The following is a 19,724-nucleotide window of genomic DNA, read 5'->3' as shown; positions in this document are numbered from 1 at the left end:
CGACAACTTTTTGAAAATATACATCATTTGTAGATGATAATCCTCTAGTTTATGGATGAAATTTGTTAAATATGATTATATCTCAAGACTAATTTCTAAATATATCATACTAAATTGCAAGAATTGTACATGAAGAGCGTCAAAGCGTGTGTCAACATTTTCACATTACCACAGTTGAGCTGGGACACGTGGTTGCATATTTGATTTGTATAGAAATGCATTTTATGTCCTACTGCATTGCATTTAATCTACGTAGGTTTTGCTGGTTTAACCACATTGATGCGTGATCTTTTCTGTAAACGGCGAGTAAAAATGTTTCGTCTAAACCATCCACACAGTTCCACGACAAAAAACTCTACAATCTTTGATAGATAGAATCCGTTCTTTCCCAGAAAAAGCGCCACTGCTCCCCCAAAAGACACTGCAAGTAGACGAAACGCGTATTGTATATTCATGTTGTTATCTAGTGATTATTGGTCACAATGCTTACCAAGTAAATCTTCGTAGCTAAAGATAAGCACTCGCCGTAATCTCGTCTTTGGTTGGAGGATCTCCCAGCGCAGGGACGCTTTGTGCGTGAACGGAATGCCACCGTCGGCCGTCCTGCGAATCCGTTAGGAAGAAGAAAACGACACCCAGTGAGGGGATATAATTTAAAAACCCAGCGCAACACCCGAAGAGCTACTCGCCATTGCGTTTTACTGAGCGATGACACGTAGTAACCCACGTCGGTGCAGGATTTGAGGCATTTGCAGCCGATGTCGCTGTACCAGTCGGGATGTTGCTGTAGGCAGTACAGTCCTCGCACCGTGCATGGCGGTCCCTCTGTGAAACGGTGAACTGGTTCGTTATAGTGCGTTTCTAGGAAATCCTGGACCACTCCCAACCGCGTGCATACCAACCAGTGAACGGATAAAAGTGTGGTCGACAACGACAAGCCGCTAGGGCACGTCTCGCCCGACAGCTCATGATGCACAGGTTGCGACTGTAAAACTGGGAACAATCCAAGCAAAAAGGATACGGAATTGGTTCACCATATTCACTGACGCGGCTGGTTTCTTTCCTACCGGCAGCTGTTCGTAGACTTCGTCGTAAAAGATACAATTACGTTGCCGCACCGTCAGATCCTTCAACCGCTCGTTGGCGCTGTGTTGGGGGCAACAATAGATGGGTTTTAAATCTGATTAGATGAAAAGTTATGGCGAAGAGCGTACGGCAGTGGCTTACACCGTCTCGAGCACGCTGTACACAGCGACCTGTTCGTCCGACTCCTCCACGTGGGTGAACAGCTGATCGTTGGTTGCTACCTCATATGGCGAGTGTATGGTGTACTGGAGGGGCGAGAAACGAGTGGTAAACATGCAACCAGAGATCAGAGACAAAGGGTGAAGGACCCGTGAAAAGGGATCCAGGGACAGACGGAACCTACCGACACTGTTGACCGATACATGTCGAGCTTCATGTAACAGTGATGTTTGCTGAATTCGCACGATATGACTTTCAAGCCAGGCGCGTCCTTCTCGGAAACCATCCGCCTAAGAAAAAAAAAATGGACAAACACACACCCACCCACGAAACATAATAGGATAGTCTCACTTCACCACCCAGAAAGCGGTGGACATTGGCTGACACGCGGATGTAGCCCTCAGAGAGCTAAAACAAAGACCCAGGGCTCGTCCTGAAAAACCACGTTTGCTTAGCACGTATCCTTGTGAGCAGTAGTGACGTTTGAGCGGACGACCATTTCTACCACGTCTCACAAAGTAGGCGTACGTGTTGGGCGTCGGGAAAAGTTCTTCCTTTATGCTCGTGCTCGAATAAGGGCGCACGAAGTTGCAACTTTTCGCAACCGATCAAACTTCGGGGAAGAGTTTAACTTGAAATGAAGATTCCATTGGAGAGTTTTACGGAGAATTGAGACGTAAATTAATTTCCAAAACAACTATCGGTAGATAGCAATCAATTTGAGAAATTCGGGTCAAGAGGATATGCTCACTTTAACTCGTGGATTGTGGCAAATTAAACATTTGTTTACTTAAAGCCGAAGCCAGACACAGCCTCCTCGTATGAAGAAGTATTTAAAGCGACATCCGTCAATAAAATCCGCACCGAATCCGTCTCCTCCAGCTGCAGTTGCTATAATTGAAAACGGAACTGTTGAGCGCGGAAGATAATGATGCAGCCGCATAATTGAAACGGCCTCATTCAACACGGCCCGCCGAGCAGGCGCTAGCCGTAAAAATCTGCCGCTCGAGCGCACGAGATAGCGATTATCTTTATGAGGTGGCCGTTAAGCTCTCGTGCTGGCTTTTCGACTGTCAGCCCTTGCCAAGCCCTAAAACCCCCGGAGGAACTCACGCGGTTGCGTTGACGCGCTGCAGGAAGGAGAGTGGCGCATTCAGCGCATAGCAAATGCCTCGTTCGGTGACGATCTGATACACCTGCAGTAGGCCGGCCTTTTGCTCCGGTTGGAAGCTGTGGATAGTGATGTCGTGGCTCGGATGCACCTGTAGAAAATAGAGAGCCCTAGTGCAGCCAGTCTGTCTTTCTGTCGAGACGTCGACTATCGCTTTTAAACCTACCGCACTGATCAGCTCCAGGACGTCGATTCCAGTCGCCAGACGAGAGTCGTTGAGGAAACGCGACAGATTGCCCAAGTCCATGGCGGTCGCACTGACGAGCGTTTGTACAAAATCGGTGAGATAGGTCTGCCGTCTGGTGGACCCATTATTGGATCCTGAACTCACCCCGCTGAGGTGAATTCTGCAACAGAACGGAGGAAGAACCAATTTTCTCGTGATTTCGAGCTTTAATGAACGGGAAAATGGCAGAAGAAGAACAGGACACCCTCCACGACACCCCGAAAGAGCGCCACAATGGCAGTGCCAGTGGCAAGTCAGTAATTAGAGAAGTGCCGGGGATGAAACCGTCTGTGTTTGATGTTCGGGCAACATTGTTAATGGAGTTTGGTGTCGAGATTTCGGCACAGCGTAGGCACAAATGTCCTCTCGGTTCGGGAGTTAGAAAGCTGCAGGGAGCCAGAAAGGATGTGTGTTTTCGGCAGTCAGCAGTGGTAGCTTTAAACGGAGGTGATTTATGGCACCGTTTTCGCGATTCTGTGCCCCATTGGGCGGTGTTTGAGCATCGTTTGGGTTTGATTACATTACAATCGATGCTAGTAACACATATATGTTGTGTGGGTGGCATGCGTGTTGCTTTATGGATTAATTAGGCCCGTTTGTGACAGAGCAGGAGCTTTATCAAAAAGGCACCATTTAAATAGTGCGCGTGGTGTATGCCAAATTATCGCTGATTTGAGGGAGATAATAAAGGAATGTTATTTAAAGTAACCATAGTTGAAAGCATGTTTTTTGCTGCGTTTATTCAAAGATGAGGGATTATTAAAGTGCTGTACCATTTACCTATTTAAACATTCGATCAAATCATAAACATTTTGATGTCGCCAAAACTATGGAAGAAAGAAACGTTTGAGTTGAAATAAACGAATTCTCACAAAGGTACATAAAACGCAAACTAATGAGCAAACCTGGAACAGCTCTAATATTTTTCGTTCTAGCTCTATTCCGCCTAGAACCGGAGTTTATGCGCCAAAAGTTCCAAAACATGAAACCCGCACCGTCCACGTTTCGCAATATATGAATATTCATTCCACCTTGCGCATAATTGCACGAAACCGAGGGAGAAAAAGCACTCAACTTATGAAAACTTATCATCGTCGCGGGAGCCTCTCCTAATCGGCCGCGTACCTTGAGAACAGGAACGAGAAATTTCCATGCCGCTTTGATTAGAAAATGATTAACGAAGCAATTTCGTTACCGGCCGAAAGGACCTGCCGCAAAACGGTGATCACAATGGCGGGGCTTAGCTTGCAGTAATTGCACATTTTCCCGACGGCTTCCCCGGCGAGTCCCGTCGTTATTCTTTTCCGCCCTCAAAAAAGCTCAGGGTCGTGTGCGCAGAAAAAAAAGGGCACCACCCAAGCAGGAACCCGAACAAAATCCATCCCCGGCAGCGATGTGGTCCGTGCATAATTTGTTCGCTCTTTTCGCCTGTCGGGAGTGGCCCTGGACCTTTCACCCTTTCACCACCCTTACCACTGTGACCTTTGGCCCACGCGTTTGGATGGGTGGTAATCTTAATTATTTTCTTACCGCTCCAGGTAGGCCTGAGCCCGCTGCCAGTCGACTCGGTCGTGAAAGCAGAACGTTAGACCGGGCATGATGCCGATCCAGTCGCGGTAGTTTTTATCCATCTGGATTGCGGTCGGGTTGGCGCCGTACCGGGCGTATTGGAACTGGCCGAGGAACAGCACGCCCCGGATCGCCGCTAGGATAATGAACACCCAGAATATCCTGCCAAAAAAAAGGACGAAAGCACGACGGATAATCCCGCTCATTCGTCAACCGTCGCCGCGAGTTAGGATGAACCGAGCTCAGACCACCTGGCCATCGTACCTTTCGAGTGGGTGCTTCCGATGATCAAACACAACCTGCAAACCGGGCAGGTGCAGGACGGCTTGGAACTTTTGATTAAAGCTCGCACCCGCGGGCCGATTGGGTTTAGGTTTTCCAACCACCGCCATTGTGATTGGTTCACCTTTGCTTCCTTCCTTGAAAGGGCACGTTCTTTTTGGTTGAATAACCGGCTGAACTGATTGGCGAGCAGCTTGAGATGGAATTATGTTCTCGTCCTGGCACGGAAAACCTTCCGATGGTTTCGCTTGTCTCGGAACCACTGATTGGAGGTTCTGCGTACTGGAATTTTGGTTCCTTCCTGCCTACCATCAAACCAGTAATGCGTCAATATTGATCACACCGACACGATAAAAGGCGGGAAGTATCGGATCGCGATCAGAACGCCGGATAAATTAGGATTGATACATCGACCGGCGCCTGGCGATGGCGAAACAACCCGTGAAAAGGGACACGTCCGAAATGGAATTTTATGGCCACCTCGGCCGACACCATGTGGGGATTATTAGAAATTAATTAGGGACCCGAACCACCCGCTGGGAATTGGGGTGTAGTAAGGACGCGCCATCTTGATATCGTGCGTTTCGTTTATTGTCTGCAAACTAGCTGGTCTCTAGCCGGGCGGGCTGATTCTTTCAGCCCGATGGCTTTTACGACGACGACGACGACGACAACGACGGGAAACACGGGCCATCTTGGGCGCGTGTTTTTTTACGAGTATCTCTCCCCGAACCCGGGAGTGATGGCCGATCGATGAATATTTTTACCCTCACGGCGAGTAATTAATCCGTCCGCCATGTTGCGAGTTTCCTTCGATTTTTTTTCCTCTTCCAACACATCGTTTAAGCTATTGCTGGGTACCCGAGAGAGAAGGAGATGTAATTCCAAATAAGCGCAATAAGAGCAGATAGGTTCCTTTTTACTTGTTCGCTCTCGTTACACTGACCGGTGGATATGAAAAAAAAAAAAAACAGAATGTAATGGTACCTTCTTTTAAAAGAACACCCATTTTTTTTTTCTTTTCTCGTGTCGCTGGAAGGAGCATTTCTCTACGTCTCGAAAGTTCGAAGCTGTCGATTACGTTACGCGGCTCGTAAAGCGCACACGTGCCACAGACGTGACACTTTTCGGTTGGGCGCCGGGAAAGTTTTACCGGGTGAGAATGGTAGAAGAAAAAAAGCACTCTTTGAGAATTTTGGAAGAACTGTTTAAAGCGAAACTGAGGCGCATCCTTGCAGTGTATATTGTCACGTTTAAGGTCGAAATAAAATGATATTAACGCTTCAACGCTGTTTCGGTGAAAACTTGGTTTACTAAAAAAATATAGCAAAATCAATCAAATATCAATCACATTTCATGGGGTTTGTGTTCGGCTCTAGCGGCCATTGTCTGTTTCTCATTGCCCTTTTTGATCTCTTATCACCCATAGGAGCCATCAGCCATTGATTGATTCAACTTTATTTTCATTGGTTGGTTAAGTCGAATTATCCGCCATCGCGTGGTTTGCCAGATGCGCAAACAATAAAGAAATTGATCATAAAAGCACAACGAATGTCCGAATGAGTGCGTGATAACTGGTTTGGTCGATTGATTCGATTAATGAGCGCTGGTGTTTGTTTTATTATATCGCAAACAAAATTGTTGTGTGTACAGCTTTATTTGGCAGAAATTGTGAATCTGCCAACCCTAGGTGCGGTGTAAGCTGAAACAAGAGCTAGGGAAAAGGTAATCCACGACAAATTATGCTCTATTTTATGTAAACTGCTGGCATACTTTGTTCGAAATATACTTACCTTACAAAGAACTTTATGCGTCCGTATTTTCTTTCATTTTTAACATCGAGTAGTAAACCTCCCCAAACGAGCTGTTGTTAAAATGCTATCTGAAATTTTATTTACTTCAAGATTTGGGATCCGGTTTTCGTATCGCTACCAAAGAAACGGACAGTGCTGGGTAATTCTGAGTAGTTCGTTACATAAAAGTGTGCCGTGTGTTGTCTTTGTTGTTGGATTTCGTTTCACAAACCCTGTCTTTATAAATGTAACCGAGAGAGCTCTAGATGCCCACAGCTAGTTTGTTACAATCACTGGCTCCTTCTAACAAATGCCATTTTTTAGTTTTATTCATTTTTTTTTGTTGAGAAAGAAGTTATACCGATTACCGAACGAATTGCCTACGAATCCCGCTTCTCGAGAGCTTTGCTTAAAAGTTCTGTTCATTAAATGCTACTATTAAACGTTAATCGACTCTCTGTACGGCTTACCGCCCCTTATCACACCTCCGAGACCGACCGAGTCCATCGTGTGTACGATAAAATGTGAATCACAATGAAGTAGAGCGTCGTCGGTAAGAGTCGGTGCTTCCGCAGCGGTACGATTTTTTGTATGTTTTCACAGTAATGGTCCTCGATGTTTGTTGGTAGTACTCCTTTTTTGTTTATCCCTCTCGTGTTTTTTTTTCACAGTGAGTTTTTGCACTCAATCAATAACATCGCGTTGCTTAGAGGGTGCGCGTTTGGGTACGTTGAAGTGCATTAAGCCGACAGAGGAGATACGTTGGAAAATTGCAACAATAAACCCACAACGATGGGCTAGCGCGCTTTGAAGAAGGAGAGGACGCGCGGGAATAAAGACACACAGCAAGTCGAATCGGTCGATCGACCACCGATCGAGTGAGAGAGATAAAGAGATAGTGAGAGAAATGGAGTGTATAGTATCTAGAGTAGTAGTAACGTGCACAGCATTAGCATTAGACAACGATAGATGTTTAGTTTCAACAGGAGCTTACGAAGATTACATTCAACTGGGATATGTTTATTAGGTGAAAGGTTGCGTTAATAAGACGTCCATTTTGTTTTTATCATTTGGCTGCAAACCGTGCTGACAGAAACCCAGCGGGAGTGAAGTGAAGGACTTAAAATGCTAGGCGAGATTGAGCTTGTCGCCCTTCTAACTGGTGTTTTAGGTGTGTTCTTACATATGTCATTTAGTGTTTCCGCTTCCTATACTCCGATACTAACAAGGATACTCGCAGGAGAGTAGTGTTAAGGCTTAGTTTGCTTAGTTCATGCTTAGAATATCGTCCAGATTTGTGTTTCTTATGCTGTTCACCATTCACCTTCGTCAGCCCTCGCATTCGCTCGATACCATCCCCCAAGTATTGTATTTGTCTTAGGTCATGATGCCAACATGTGTGATAAACTTATTCCCCATTCCCACGTAACGCTAGGTGTATCTGTATGGACATTCAGTTGAACGATTTGCGTTATTCCTATGTACAGTAGGGTAATATATCTTGTAGTAGTTGGTATTATAAAATTCATTCAAAATGTTCTCCTAACGGGCTCGCCTTCACACTCACTATAGGCTACTCTTATTCCATCTTCATGTTGGGAGAAGGTTCGTCTATCGAGCCGCTAGACAGACATCGATTCGGGTTACATGACACATCGGTACTACATGCTAACTGCAAATTCGATCCTTTTTCTCGGCACTATTTCCAGCTGGAATAGCTCAGAGAAACGCATAGGACAATCGAACAGGTTGTAAATAAAACCACGCGTCAATCTTGCCGCACCTCGGCCATTTCGTTTTTGGGTGTCAGGAATGCTGGCGTCGCCACCGGCCAATGGAGGGAGTTCACCGAAACAAGACACAAAGTGGTCCCGTGTCACGATATAAGTTTATCAACGTTTGGTTTGGCTTTTGTGAGTGTGTTGTTTTAATTGTTTTCTTTTTTAAAATACACTATTAATAGACGTATTTTTAGCATAAAACTCTACCATTATTACATACTTTTAGGGTGTGTGCAAACCACGAGTTAGTCGGTCATCCACATCCTACCGGTCGACGGGAAGGAAGGAACTTTCAATGGAGTTATTTAATGATCGTCGTAAATTGACAATCCAATTGCCAATGTGATAACAGCAGTTATCGCTTTAGGCAATCAGCTTTAGCATGGAATATATTTCCTCGAGATTTATCTACAGCACTACCCACCACGATAACTCCGATGACGGATGCATGCACATCTGAACAGGGATATCTCTCAGAGATTTGTTTTGCGCGATAGAAGGGTTTATTGTCTCTAATTATTTTGCTTTTCAACCTAAACAAAATACCTTACCAAAGCGAGCTTTGGTCACGCTCTCATAAAATGCTCTAATACCGCGTTGCTATGGTAATTCGATGCGGTTGGAACATTCGATCGTTCTTCAAGTTCATCGTCAACGAAATAGTCTCCCATTTACCGGTCTGTTCGGCTCGGCCATCATTGAATAGGGATGGTTTCGTTACCCGAATTTCCACTGCAATCAGTTAAACAATTACGCCACTAATTGGCGAGCGCTGTTTTAACGAACGAATTTTAAATAGGACTACCCGTTCCCTACAGTCAAACCTCCTTTTGCACCTATCTGGTGGCGATGGAGAGGACAGATTAGCATAGATAAAACCGATCCCTTTTCACTACTCATCCATCAAAACGTAGACGTCAGCGAGGAGGCGTTACCGCTCCGCAACCGTTTAGTAATTATCCTTAGCCTTTGTTTCCTTGCCGCTATGAAATGTTATTTCAACACCCCGAGAACGGGCTCGGGCCGGTTTTCCGTCTGCGACTAGCTAAATATTTACACTACGAATTAAGCCATCGTTTGGCTCGTGTCCGGGTGTCTGAATAAAAGGATCGGGGTGGAAAAAATGACCACACCAAAAAGGATCAACCGGTTATCCGCTAACTGTTCATTTCTCGTTCCGCTTTTCTTTAGGCTTTCCTTCATTCCCATGGGAAGGATGTGAAGTTGCGCTACATTGGCGTCCGAATTTCGGTCCCAACCATCTTGTCTCGTGTTGGCCTGTTGGTTTTTATTTCTTTAATCGATTGAATGAAATAATATTCGCTGCTTCTCGCTTTGGCATCGGCATAACCCTGTATCCGCTCAATAGCGCTCCTTCTCCACCAGCTCGCAGTCGGCATTTGTGTCGGTGTCATTCTCACCGGCCAGTTTCTTCTCCGGGCGTTTGCTAACGATGGAAATTTTCGACAAACCAACGCGAAAGTCGCACGAAATGTCGCCCAGGATGGGAGGGAGAAATGGGAAATTAATTTAATTACACTAGCATGTTCCGAATCAGGCGTCATCGGGGCACGCGAAGCGATGGTGGGCTTGGATGTAAAGCGCGGTGTGTGAAGCGTTCGGGCATTTTGAAATGAGGTTTGACGAATAATACAAAAATAAACGCTAGCTTTTCCATTTCGGTGGAGCTTGTTTTTTTATGTTTGATAAGCAAAGCGCAACTACGGGGGCTTTTTCTCTTGGTCCTGCTCGAAATTGGCACGAACAGAGAGCAACGGAAATGGAAATGACAGGTGTGAACTACGGCCGGTCAGCCTTAGTGTAAGGGAACTGTCAGCACTAGCGTTTGTTGGTCTGTCGTCGAGGGTATTCTCAATGATTGACGCAGGGCACGATGACATGCTGAATGTATGACACTTGCTCGAGCTTTTCATGCCTGAATAGGATGATGATAGACGTTTACCGTGGAAGTAAAGAATGCACTCGAAACCGACAAGCAAAGGGAAAGGAGAGCAGTATACTATGCCTCGTAGCGAATGACAGCTACAAGTGATGCAAGTTTAACGCCTAAAAGTATGCAAAGGATTCAGAGTCTACGAACAAGCTAACTATTTCTATGACAATTTGAATTTAATTGCAACAATATTAAGTAGAAGCCGAGGAGTGAATAAGGCAATTTGTAACTAAAGCGCTAAGGCAATATTTTATGTTGCAACATAGTCATGTTCGGATTTCTCATGATAGAAGGTATTCTATGGGGTTTTGAAAAGTTTAGTTTAATATAGAAAATAAAGCTTAATTTTCGAATTATGTGTTATGATCGTTATAAATGTTTCCAAATAAACGATGGTCCAATTCTTTAACAACGTTTTACAAACGTTCAAACACCGCAAAATCGTAATGTTTGGATGAGGCCCTTTAAGTGGGCAAAAAAGTTGTTCGAAAATATACTAACTTCAATCGTTATCGCTTTATCGACGATGTTTGTGGTGCCCGTTTTCCTAAGGGGGCTGTAACTTTTGGCCTGCATTCCAACATCATCCCAGCGCTTGTTTACTCCACGCTCGAATGCCATCAATCGCCACCGGCTCTCGTGGTGTATGCAAATCACGGTCGAATACCCTGATGGGATGCTGGTGGCAAACTTTTCTTATCGTTGCAGGATGTTTTTTTTTCTCGCTAACGTGTTAGATTTTCCCCAGCGTAGGTCATGAACGATGTAGAAAAAAAAACGCACACTTCTTCCTCTTCTGGCAAATGATTTACTGCGGAACCGTGCTCACCACGGAAGACTGGCAAGCAACTTTGGCCACGAATGGGGTAGAAGATAATCCGTTCCGTATCGCTCGTGCCGGTTGGACCAGTCGAGTGCGTTGCGAAGGCAAATGAGACAACCATTACATCGCCGTGGGAAGCATTTCGTCCGCCGGGTGATTGCGAGAAAGTTCATGAAGCATGTAAATGGCTGTAAAATTTGGTGCGCTTCATTTTTGTCTTCCATTTTGTGAAGCTTCAGCGTTGCTAGATTGTTGCAAGGAGCGACTGAGCGTGATGGCCACCGCCGGTCTCGGTTTATTATCCCATCCTCACGCTGTCGCAGGATGTCGTGGTGCTTTGATTTGAATAAACGTCGCTACATGACTTTGATGGTGAAAATGAGATCCCATTCGAGCAAAGAGAAGTAATTGCAAAGAAGACAAAAAAATTCCCGCACTGAGCAACGGTAAAAAAAGGTAAAATTTTCTGCGTACTTCCCTCGCCAACGCTCCCGGCTGTCGGATGCCGGGACAATTTACCGTCTAATGGTACTTTCCGGGGCAATATATTGTACATTAGAATCGATGATCAGCGGGCTTGGCGGGCGGCCAGAAGGAGAACAATTCGCATGATTTATCATTATGATCGTCGAGCAGCCATTCCAGCCGTCGAGTGGATGTATATTTTTATGTGATTTTATACGCTCCCACATCCGAACGGGCGCGAAGATCCTTTGGCACACAATTTATCATGCCGAAACGCTCCCACACATTCGCACTCGCGAATCGAGTGGTACGATTCCCTTCACGAACGTGTGGACCGGTTCCTGAGATCACTAATGATGTATGGGGCTTTTCATTCGTGATACGATCAGCCAAAAAAACAGAAATCAACCAAAAAGTCCTGACGCGTAATGAAGGAGTGAATAATAAAATAAAATCAACTGATTTTTTCTCTTTCTCGTGTCTGTGTTCCCAATTTGCAGTTTTAATTTAACATCGGGCAGCTTTATGATTTCGAATTCATTTATTTTATTCCAGTTATTTTTTCGCACTCTCCAAACCGACACAATCGGGCACATATATAGCGTAGGAAAATATGGGTCCATATTTTAGGTATTTATTTGTTCCACTCGAGGATGCCTTAAATAGTAACTTGGTTCATCATCTACCGACTGCCTCTGTGTTTGCTTGGCGCGGGAGCACTCGAGCAAGCTAGTCGAAAGTCTTCGTCGTAGTTGGGGAGGTTTTGCTTACTGATTGCAAAAATTCCTACCACTCAATCCTACCTTAAATTCATTCGCACATACATACACACACACACGCACACTTACTATCATATCGAGATGCTTTGGTCTGTTTGGTCACACATTCGACCCTAACCGATCGCTTGGTTGTGGGAGAACTGTGTGGATGGTTTTATCTAAGCGATCCTTATACGCAGGCTCGACGCTTGCCACGTACGCGAGTAAAACAACTGATGAGATAATCGATCCAAGCTTTTTCGTGGACCGTGCCGTACGCAGGGGCATAAATGTGCGGACACTGACTACCGATGGGCACTTGAGTTGAGCCGCTAAAACCTAAGCTAATGTTTACGCTACAGTAAAAGCAATTTGAGTGAGGTTCTGAGGGAGCGGGAACGCCGAGGACGCCTAGAGATATTAGATGTACCGGTTGTACTTGTGTCGTGGCCTCGCAATCTCGCGTTAGTGATATTTCAGTAACAGCTGCACTAGATTTTTCGGCCGTACGTGACGATCACATTTCAAGCTCTTCCAGTGGTTCGATGCGGCCAAAGAAAGAGGTTCCTGTACCATCACTGTTTCCACTTTAGTAGCCACGGTCACTCCCGTGGACTTCAATTCCACATGAGTAAACGGTACTACCTCGGCATAAACGTTCTGCCTGCTCCTATGACTTGATTCCACACGTTACAGCTAGTTAGACTATGCTACAGATATAACATTTGTTTCCTTGTTTTCCATTCAGTATTGGTCGTAAGTTCTCCTTCTTCCAGCTGTTGTAGTTTACACTCGTATAACCGTTTTAAAAAGAGAATAAAAATAAACTATCAAATCGTCCCTACATCCTAATCGCGGACTAAAAAACTCGTTCTCGTTACATAGCCTATGGGTTTGTTTTTAATCTAGCCTCGCTTTCGTCGATCTATCGTCATGCTATCACACCTTATTCTTGCCTCCCTGTGGAACAATCGACTCCTGTTCGCTCCTTAACTGGCATCCCTTCCGTAAGCTGGTACCGGGATTATAATCTGAACAATGTGTGAACCCGAATTTCGTGCCGCAATGGATGGTGCCCGGTAAAAACAGTTTATGGTGGTGTTAGTGGTGTGCAAAAAGGGATGCAGTATGACGGTACGGGAAAAAAACGAGAAAGAGAGAAAGAGAGAAAGAGAAAAAGAGAGAAAAATGGAAAGAAAAGAGAAAAAGTAAGAAGAGAAAAAAGTTATGATTAGTTTTCGACCCGGAAGGTACTGATGGTGTGCGTGTTTTTATTTTCAATCCTCGCAGGTAAGTGGATTCATGAAGGAAAGGATAACAAAAATCATAACTAATTCACATCAAAAGGGAGATGGAAAAAGTATTCAACGTAAAATGGAAAGCATGAGGCACGGAAACTAAAAATGGTGCTACTGAGAATGTGGAAAGGAAAATTGTCCGTTGCGGTGTGTATGAATAAAAGCTCCAATCAGCAGATCCTACATGGCTAGCATTACTGGTTTGCCTTACTATTGTATCTGCTAGTTATCGACATGTTTCTACATACTATACGACTTTATGTTTTTTTTTCACTGGTGCTCATCGACACGTTATGCTACGTTACAACATATAGGATTTTCCCGAAGCGATTCATTAGATCATCGGCGCCTGCCGCTATGCAATGGAATGTAAGCCATTATCCATTGCTGTCAGGACATCACTATCCCTCCAGGCATTGTTGGCCGTGAACGGGAGGATGCATGCTGCTCTGTCTCCGTAAGCGGATTACGCGTATAATTGGCTTTCGGGAAGTTTCGGTTCGATGCTTTTCATGACCCATCGGTAGACGGATCAACCCGTTGAACCTTCAAGGATCGTTCCATGGATCGATCCCGAATGCAGTGACAACACTCGGGAACGGTAGTTTAACGCGCAAATTGCGATGCAAGTTTGAAGAGGAATGCCATCGCCATGACCGTGCTGTAGCTCGTACGCTAATTAGGCGTCACGACCGCTCAACTGTGATGGACGGTTCGATAAAATCGTTCCAAGCGAGGCGGTTAATAGGGGTATCTTTAAGCACACAAGCTACCGTTAGCCACTCGACTGTGGCTTCATGCTATTGGGAGAATGTTACAGACCGTTTGTGCGTTGTTTGCATTTGATACCGTCCCGGAAAGGATTATCCATCGCTTTTATGAGAACGGATGCAGGTTGGATTGGTCGAGAAAGGATCGAACTCATAAGATAAAATTCAGGGCATTATTGTAGGCATTACTTTATTCATGATTTAGTGTTCTGAATCATGCGACGAGTTCCAAAAGTTCTCAAGAGTAAAAGAATATTATTGAACTATCAAAAAGGTCTAAAGAGCAAAATAATATTATTAATCTACTTTTTTTTACAATTGGCAATGATTCGTTAAATTATTTTAATCACAAAACAAACGAGGAATTGAAAACAAATTTAATGCTGTTAAAAAACCGCATGAAAAAACACAAAATCCTATGGAAAAAAACCTTGCTCGTTTACACACATTATAATTGCTCGATTAGTTTCCTATTCAGGGTTCGTTTGAATGTTTTTTCAGAGGTAAAATATTAATCTATGTCTTTAGAAAAGCATACGAATTCCCTCTTTTTCGTTGTTCACCCAACACCCTGCAAAGTTCATTTACCGGTAATTTTCACCCTCATCAAACCGTTCCACCAGCTATCCACTATGCGTAGAAACTTCCCCCTCGAGGGAAAAATGGAAAGCGTAGGAAAGCAAACACTCAGTGGGTGGCGAATGGGTACAGTAAAAAGCACCACCAACAATGATCGCCAATCACGGCACGAAAGCGCGTGCCAAAGCGCAAACGGAGGAAAGCACCAGCACGGAACGAGTGATATCCGATTCCCATTGCTTAAACGTCCTCACCGCGAGTACCCGGAGTTTCCGTTTTCCGGCCTAAAGACGGCGGTGTAAATGGTAAAAGGAGAGCGAGAAAAAGCACACCACCAAACAAAAGCGTACCCCAAAGCTTATCGCAAATCGCGAGCGCACTAATGGTTCCAATGTGCGCCAACCGAGCCAAATGATGGCGCGTTCGAGCGAAGCCCATTTTCTACTGGTGCGCTACCGGGGACGCGTAAGTGGTTTGTTTTTAGCAAAAGCACCCTAATAGCACCTCGATTTGCGGGTGAATATACATCCCTCTAGCCAGCTGCCTCGGCCCATTCGAACAAACTATCCAACAAACGATCAACGTCGACGCATTAGCACAATGTTGTCTTGGATCTTGGGAAGGTTTCTTTCGATAGTTTGGAGCAAAAAAGGGCGCTAAATTCTTGTTACCTTCCTTCCGATAGAACCATCGCACCTCGGTGTTTTCGGGCAAAGATGGCAGCGAGACACGCACACGAGTGCATCTTGGAAAGGGTTTTGATTTTCCCACCCACCAACGACGAGCACAGCGGATGTTAATGCAGTAATCGAAATCCGGTCAAGTGCTCTGGCCATGGGGGAAAATGCCATTTTGCCAAGTGCCACTTGACGCTCGGTTACGTGCGATCGTATTCTTCTTTCGAGCCGAGCTCCCGGACGAGTGTCAGTTGCTGTACATAAGTAGCTCCAATCGGTAAGTGCATCCGGACCGGCGGATGTAGTAATTTCCGTAGCGTGACATACTGCGGTTCGATTTGCTTTTATTCTGCAATTTGCTGTTATTCTTAGCGAACGGATGTGCACCGTTCTTCGGTAAGTGTATCGGGACCATCCCGACATCCGGTGAGCCACAGACGCAACATAAACCTAGCAGCTATTCTGGTGAATATTGTAATTCGTTGGATTTCGATGCATCGATCGCGTCTATGCTCGGCATTCCAATTTATCGACCACCGCGTCGATTTAAAACCTACACAACCTACACCGAGTGTGGATTTGCCGGGCGAATAATTAAATTTAGCAGTTCAGCTTGCATGCATTTTGTGCATTTGTGGTTGGTATTAGAATGGACGCGGTGCTAACAAACTTAGCCGGCAGCATAATTTAATCATTGCGTTTCCATATGCCATTTGTCGGATGAAAGTTGCTTCGACGATGGATTTCGTAAATTGATGAATTAATTATTGATCAGTTGGAACCGGATGGTAACATTCGTTGGTGATGATTTGCACATTTATATCGCGAATGCTGTCATTGGATAGCCCTTTTGGTTTATTGATATGCGTAAATAAAGAATAAATAGCGAATTCAATTCAGGGATTTCATTTTAAAAGGATGCTTTGCAGCTTTAATGTTTACTCGTATCTTTCGCCACGGTTTATGCTGTCCCTCAATTGGCATCAGAAACTATCCCACTGCTAAACCATGACCACACTCGTTCGTAATGGAACGAGGTTTCCTTCCATTCGCTGTACGCTGTGGCACTCTGGTAGCAAGGAACTTATAATGGGTCCTTTGGCTTAAAAGTTTCAAGCGCCTGCTCTCGCTCCATAAGTATGGTGGCTAAAGCAACACAGCAAAAAAAAAATAAATAAAAGAAAACCCCAAAAAAGGCACGCTAGCTGCCCATACGAGCCCTTTGCCCTTTCAGGCTCGACATGCTAATCCACAATCGTGCCACTTCATCGAGCAAAGCACCATGTAATCCCACCGAATGCGGGACCAAATCCCTTGCCAAAAAGGGCAAGATGAAGAAAAAGCAAACGAACCCGAGGTCGCATCCTTCCTGGGTGCGGGCGTCTTGTCTTCGGACCGCTGCTGCCACTCGACAACCCGGGAATATAGTTTACATATTTTCGTTGCGTGATTTGCATAATTGAATTTCCGAAAAACCATGAGCCAAAGATCAAGGAACTGAGCGTGTGATGGACGTGGAGAGAGGGTGGAGAGTGTGGACGTAACAGACTGGTGGGTGGAGGGTTTGGTTTGACAATTTGATGATTTGGATGCATATCGGAAAATAACGACGATAAGGCTCGGAAGCCCGACGAGATGGAAACCGTCTGTCCGGATCGATAACGGTGCGTTCGTCAACTGTTACTTTTTACGGCTCGTTGGTTGGCCACAAAAGGAGCGCGCCTATTCAGCGCTTTTGATTATCCCTCGACGAGCCGCTCGAGTCAAGTGGACAGTTCGCTCAGGGATGTCCCGGAGGGAAAACCAGCATCCGGGTCATCGCAGCTGGGCACATTAATCGAAGTCGCAAAGTGTGACCACAACAGTGGTGGAACCCGCCTGTAAGGCTTCTGACATTGATGGGCGAAAAATGACAAGCAAGTATGTGTGCGTGCACACGAACCCAAGATGGCCTCCGTGTTTGGCCGTGCGATGTGAGGTTTCAAGGCTCTTGAAATAGCAAGCAGAAAAAAAAGGAAAATAAATAAACCATTCCAAACGATGTCGTCCTCCAAATCCGAAGGACGTCCCATGTCACGGATAAAAACACACCAGCCAGCGGGCGGGAAGCCAGAAAGGAAATGAACATACACACACGTAGCTTTCCATCCGCCATGCCAAAAGCAGTGCTTTCTCATCAATCGCAGAGAAATCGCCGGTGGGTTGCGGTTTAGTGGTTCGATGAGGGTTATTTCATTCGTTGTTGTATTTCCATTTCACTTCCACGTCTGTGCTTTCGAAATGCTGGCGGCAATTTCAGCGGCAATCCGGAAACCCGGCGCTCAATCGAATCAACTACACTGTGTTAATAACATTTATCGGTACTGCTCACCTCAACATCCATGAGGTGGTCGCAATGGGACGTCGGAATTGCAAAGCTTTAGTCGCAGATCGCTGTGCTGCTTGAAAGGGCTCCCTCGGGTGCCGTGATCATTTCGAAAATGGCGCCAATCTCGTCCAGCATTCACGTTTTGTGAGGGTCAAAGGCGATAAAGGGCATATACGCATCAGGCAAAGGATAAAAACGAATACGGCCGTCAGGTGTGCCTGTCTCAGATGTTGCTATCGTGGTGGGTACTTGAGTTGCTCTCATTTTACTACATGGATTCTTCTTTTCATCACGGCGAGAAAAAGTGCTGAAAACGAGCCAATAGCTTCGTGATCGGACAATCGTATCGAAACGCAATCATGATAGCTTTCTTTATACACCTTGATTCTTGCTTATAAACTACAATTTTCCAACCCATCAAATGTTCCTTCCCATGCAAACGCATCACCATCGATGATAGAGTAAGTCTAGCAGCTAGCAGAATAATGTTACATATGTTTTTTGTTGTTGTATATGAATATAAAAAAGCATAGCATCCTTCCGAACCATCTATCGGACGCTATTCATCACCTATCAATCATTCGTTCTTTCTTGCCAGCGTCCGACCCAGATCAACAGTGTTAGAAAATACAAGAACAGACCGCTCAACTCGTCCAACAATATGCTACCATACACAGGAGATTCGATGTCACAGTTTTAATGTTAGTTTTGTGTTATTTTTTCTTCGCTTTTTTTTTGTTTCAACTACCTTGCTACACCCTACACGCGCGTAGAAGCGATGCGGAGCCTACTCTAGGTTTGGGCTTAAACGCCTACTAGGATCTGCGCTATGTTACCAAGCAATGAAGGATCTACGCTACTTATGCACTGCAATGTGGGGATTTTTGTTTTTGTTTTATAGCAGATGAAACGCGTATTTTACAGCTACAGCCGTGTGGGGGTGACACGGTACGTACACTACTACTATTTACAGACGGACGGGTCCTTCTAGTGACTCTCCGTTTAGCGAGATGGTGGTGATAGTGTTGGAGGCCGGGAAATACAAGTCATCCTAAGCCATCCCCGGGGTCACTTCAGCCGCCACCCCCGTGTGAAAGCTGCGTTACCGTTACTAAATGCGACTACCGAATGTACAGCGTTATGCGGGGTCAAAGGTGTCTACGTTCGTGGAGTGTGTGTGTGTGTGTGTGTGTATGTGTGTGAGGGTGGGTGTCAATGACACCCCATCCCAGCAAGCGGTGATCATTGTCTCCAAAAAACAGTGGAGCGGGTGGAAAATGAAGGCAAAATGGCGGCGCTACATGATGGCGGAATAGCGAGAGAGAGAGAGAGAGAGGGATATATAGCCAAAAACAAAAATCGTGGATACATTACAGGAACTCCTCCTCGTGCGGTGGCGATGGTCCGGACACTGAAAGCGTCGGCAGGTTGGACAACTTCGGTGTTGGCTTGATGACTCCGGCTGCACTGGCAGCGGCTGCGGCGACAACGGCAGAGGCACCGGTGGTGGTGGCGGTGGCCATCGGTTTGCTGCCTATCGCAACCGGCATTCCGACCGTGACGAGAGTCGCCGTTGTTCCGGCTACTACCGGGACGGCACCAGGGGTGACGGATGGGACGGTGGGTGGCCCCGCGATCACTGGTTCTTTGTGGCACTCTACTAGCTCGATCGAATCCTGCCGGAGGGATTTTTTCCGCCGTGAGTTACCCCCGTGACCAGTCCCCGCCGTCCCGTTGCCCGTTGTGCTGTCTTCCGTTTCCCACTCCGGGTATTCGGAGAAGCGGCGCTGTGGAGACGCAAACGGAAGTGCGATTAGTTGGATTTTGTAATGGTGGGGGGGAGTTGGGAGCACCCCCTGCAAGGGTGAATGAAGGGAAAAACTGGAAAACCGGAACAGTGGTGGGAGTCGTTTTGAGGGTGTATTTATTACAAACAAAACCGAATCGAATCCGTACGCTACGAAG

At 45.7% G+C, this 19,724-nt stretch overlaps 2 protein-coding genes across 2 annotated transcripts in view; both read right to left on the bottom strand.

The window, feature by feature from the left end:
- Positions 1-248: 248 nt before the first annotated feature.
- LOC128724989 (uncharacterized) lies at positions 249-4,603 on the bottom strand. The gene is made up of 11 exons (XM_053818709.1): positions 4,476-4,603; positions 4,173-4,373; positions 2,583-2,763; positions 2,359-2,507; positions 1,430-1,535; positions 1,228-1,331; positions 1,068-1,146; positions 903-993; positions 690-825; positions 491-603; positions 249-421 (listed from the first exon to the last, which is right to left on the bottom strand). Exons 1-11 carry the CDS (start codon positions 4,601-4,603, stop codon positions 249-251), a joined length of 1,461 nt encoding a protein of 486 aa, XP_053674684.1.
- Positions 4,604-19,129: 14,526 nt separating this feature from the next.
- LOC128724988 (uncharacterized) overlaps positions 19,130-19,724 on the bottom strand; it is a 46,377-nt gene continuing 45,782 nt past the window's right edge. Inside the window, exon 7 of the mRNA XM_053818708.1 lies at positions 19,130-19,546. Within this exon, the coding sequence (XP_053674683.1) occupies positions 19,130-19,546 (417 nt within the window). The remainder of the gene's footprint in view (positions 19,547-19,724) is intronic.

This window comes from Anopheles nili, chromosome 3 (assembly GCF_943737925.1).
Source record: "Anopheles nili chromosome 3, idAnoNiliSN_F5_01, whole genome shotgun sequence".
Classification (NCBI taxonomy): Eukaryota; Metazoa; Arthropoda; class Insecta; order Diptera; family Culicidae; genus Anopheles; species Anopheles nili.
The sequence above is the reverse complement of the archived record's forward strand: the minus strand, read 5'-3'. Positions and strand labels throughout refer to the sequence as shown.

Excerpts from the sequence above, each read along its gene's own strand:
- LOC128724989 (XM_053818709.1), bottom strand. The coding sequence starts at position 4,603 with ATGGCGGTGGTTGGAAAACCTAAACCCAATCGGCCCGCGGGTGCGAGC. Across the intron at positions 4,374-4,475 it reads CGGAAGCACCCACTCGAAAG|GATATTCTGGGTGTTCATTA; the intron begins GTACGATGGCCA and ends TTTTTTTGGCAG. Across the intron at positions 826-902 it reads ACACTTTTATCCGTTCACTG|AGGGACCGCCATGCACGGTG; the intron begins GTTGGTATGCAC and ends ACCGTTTCACAG.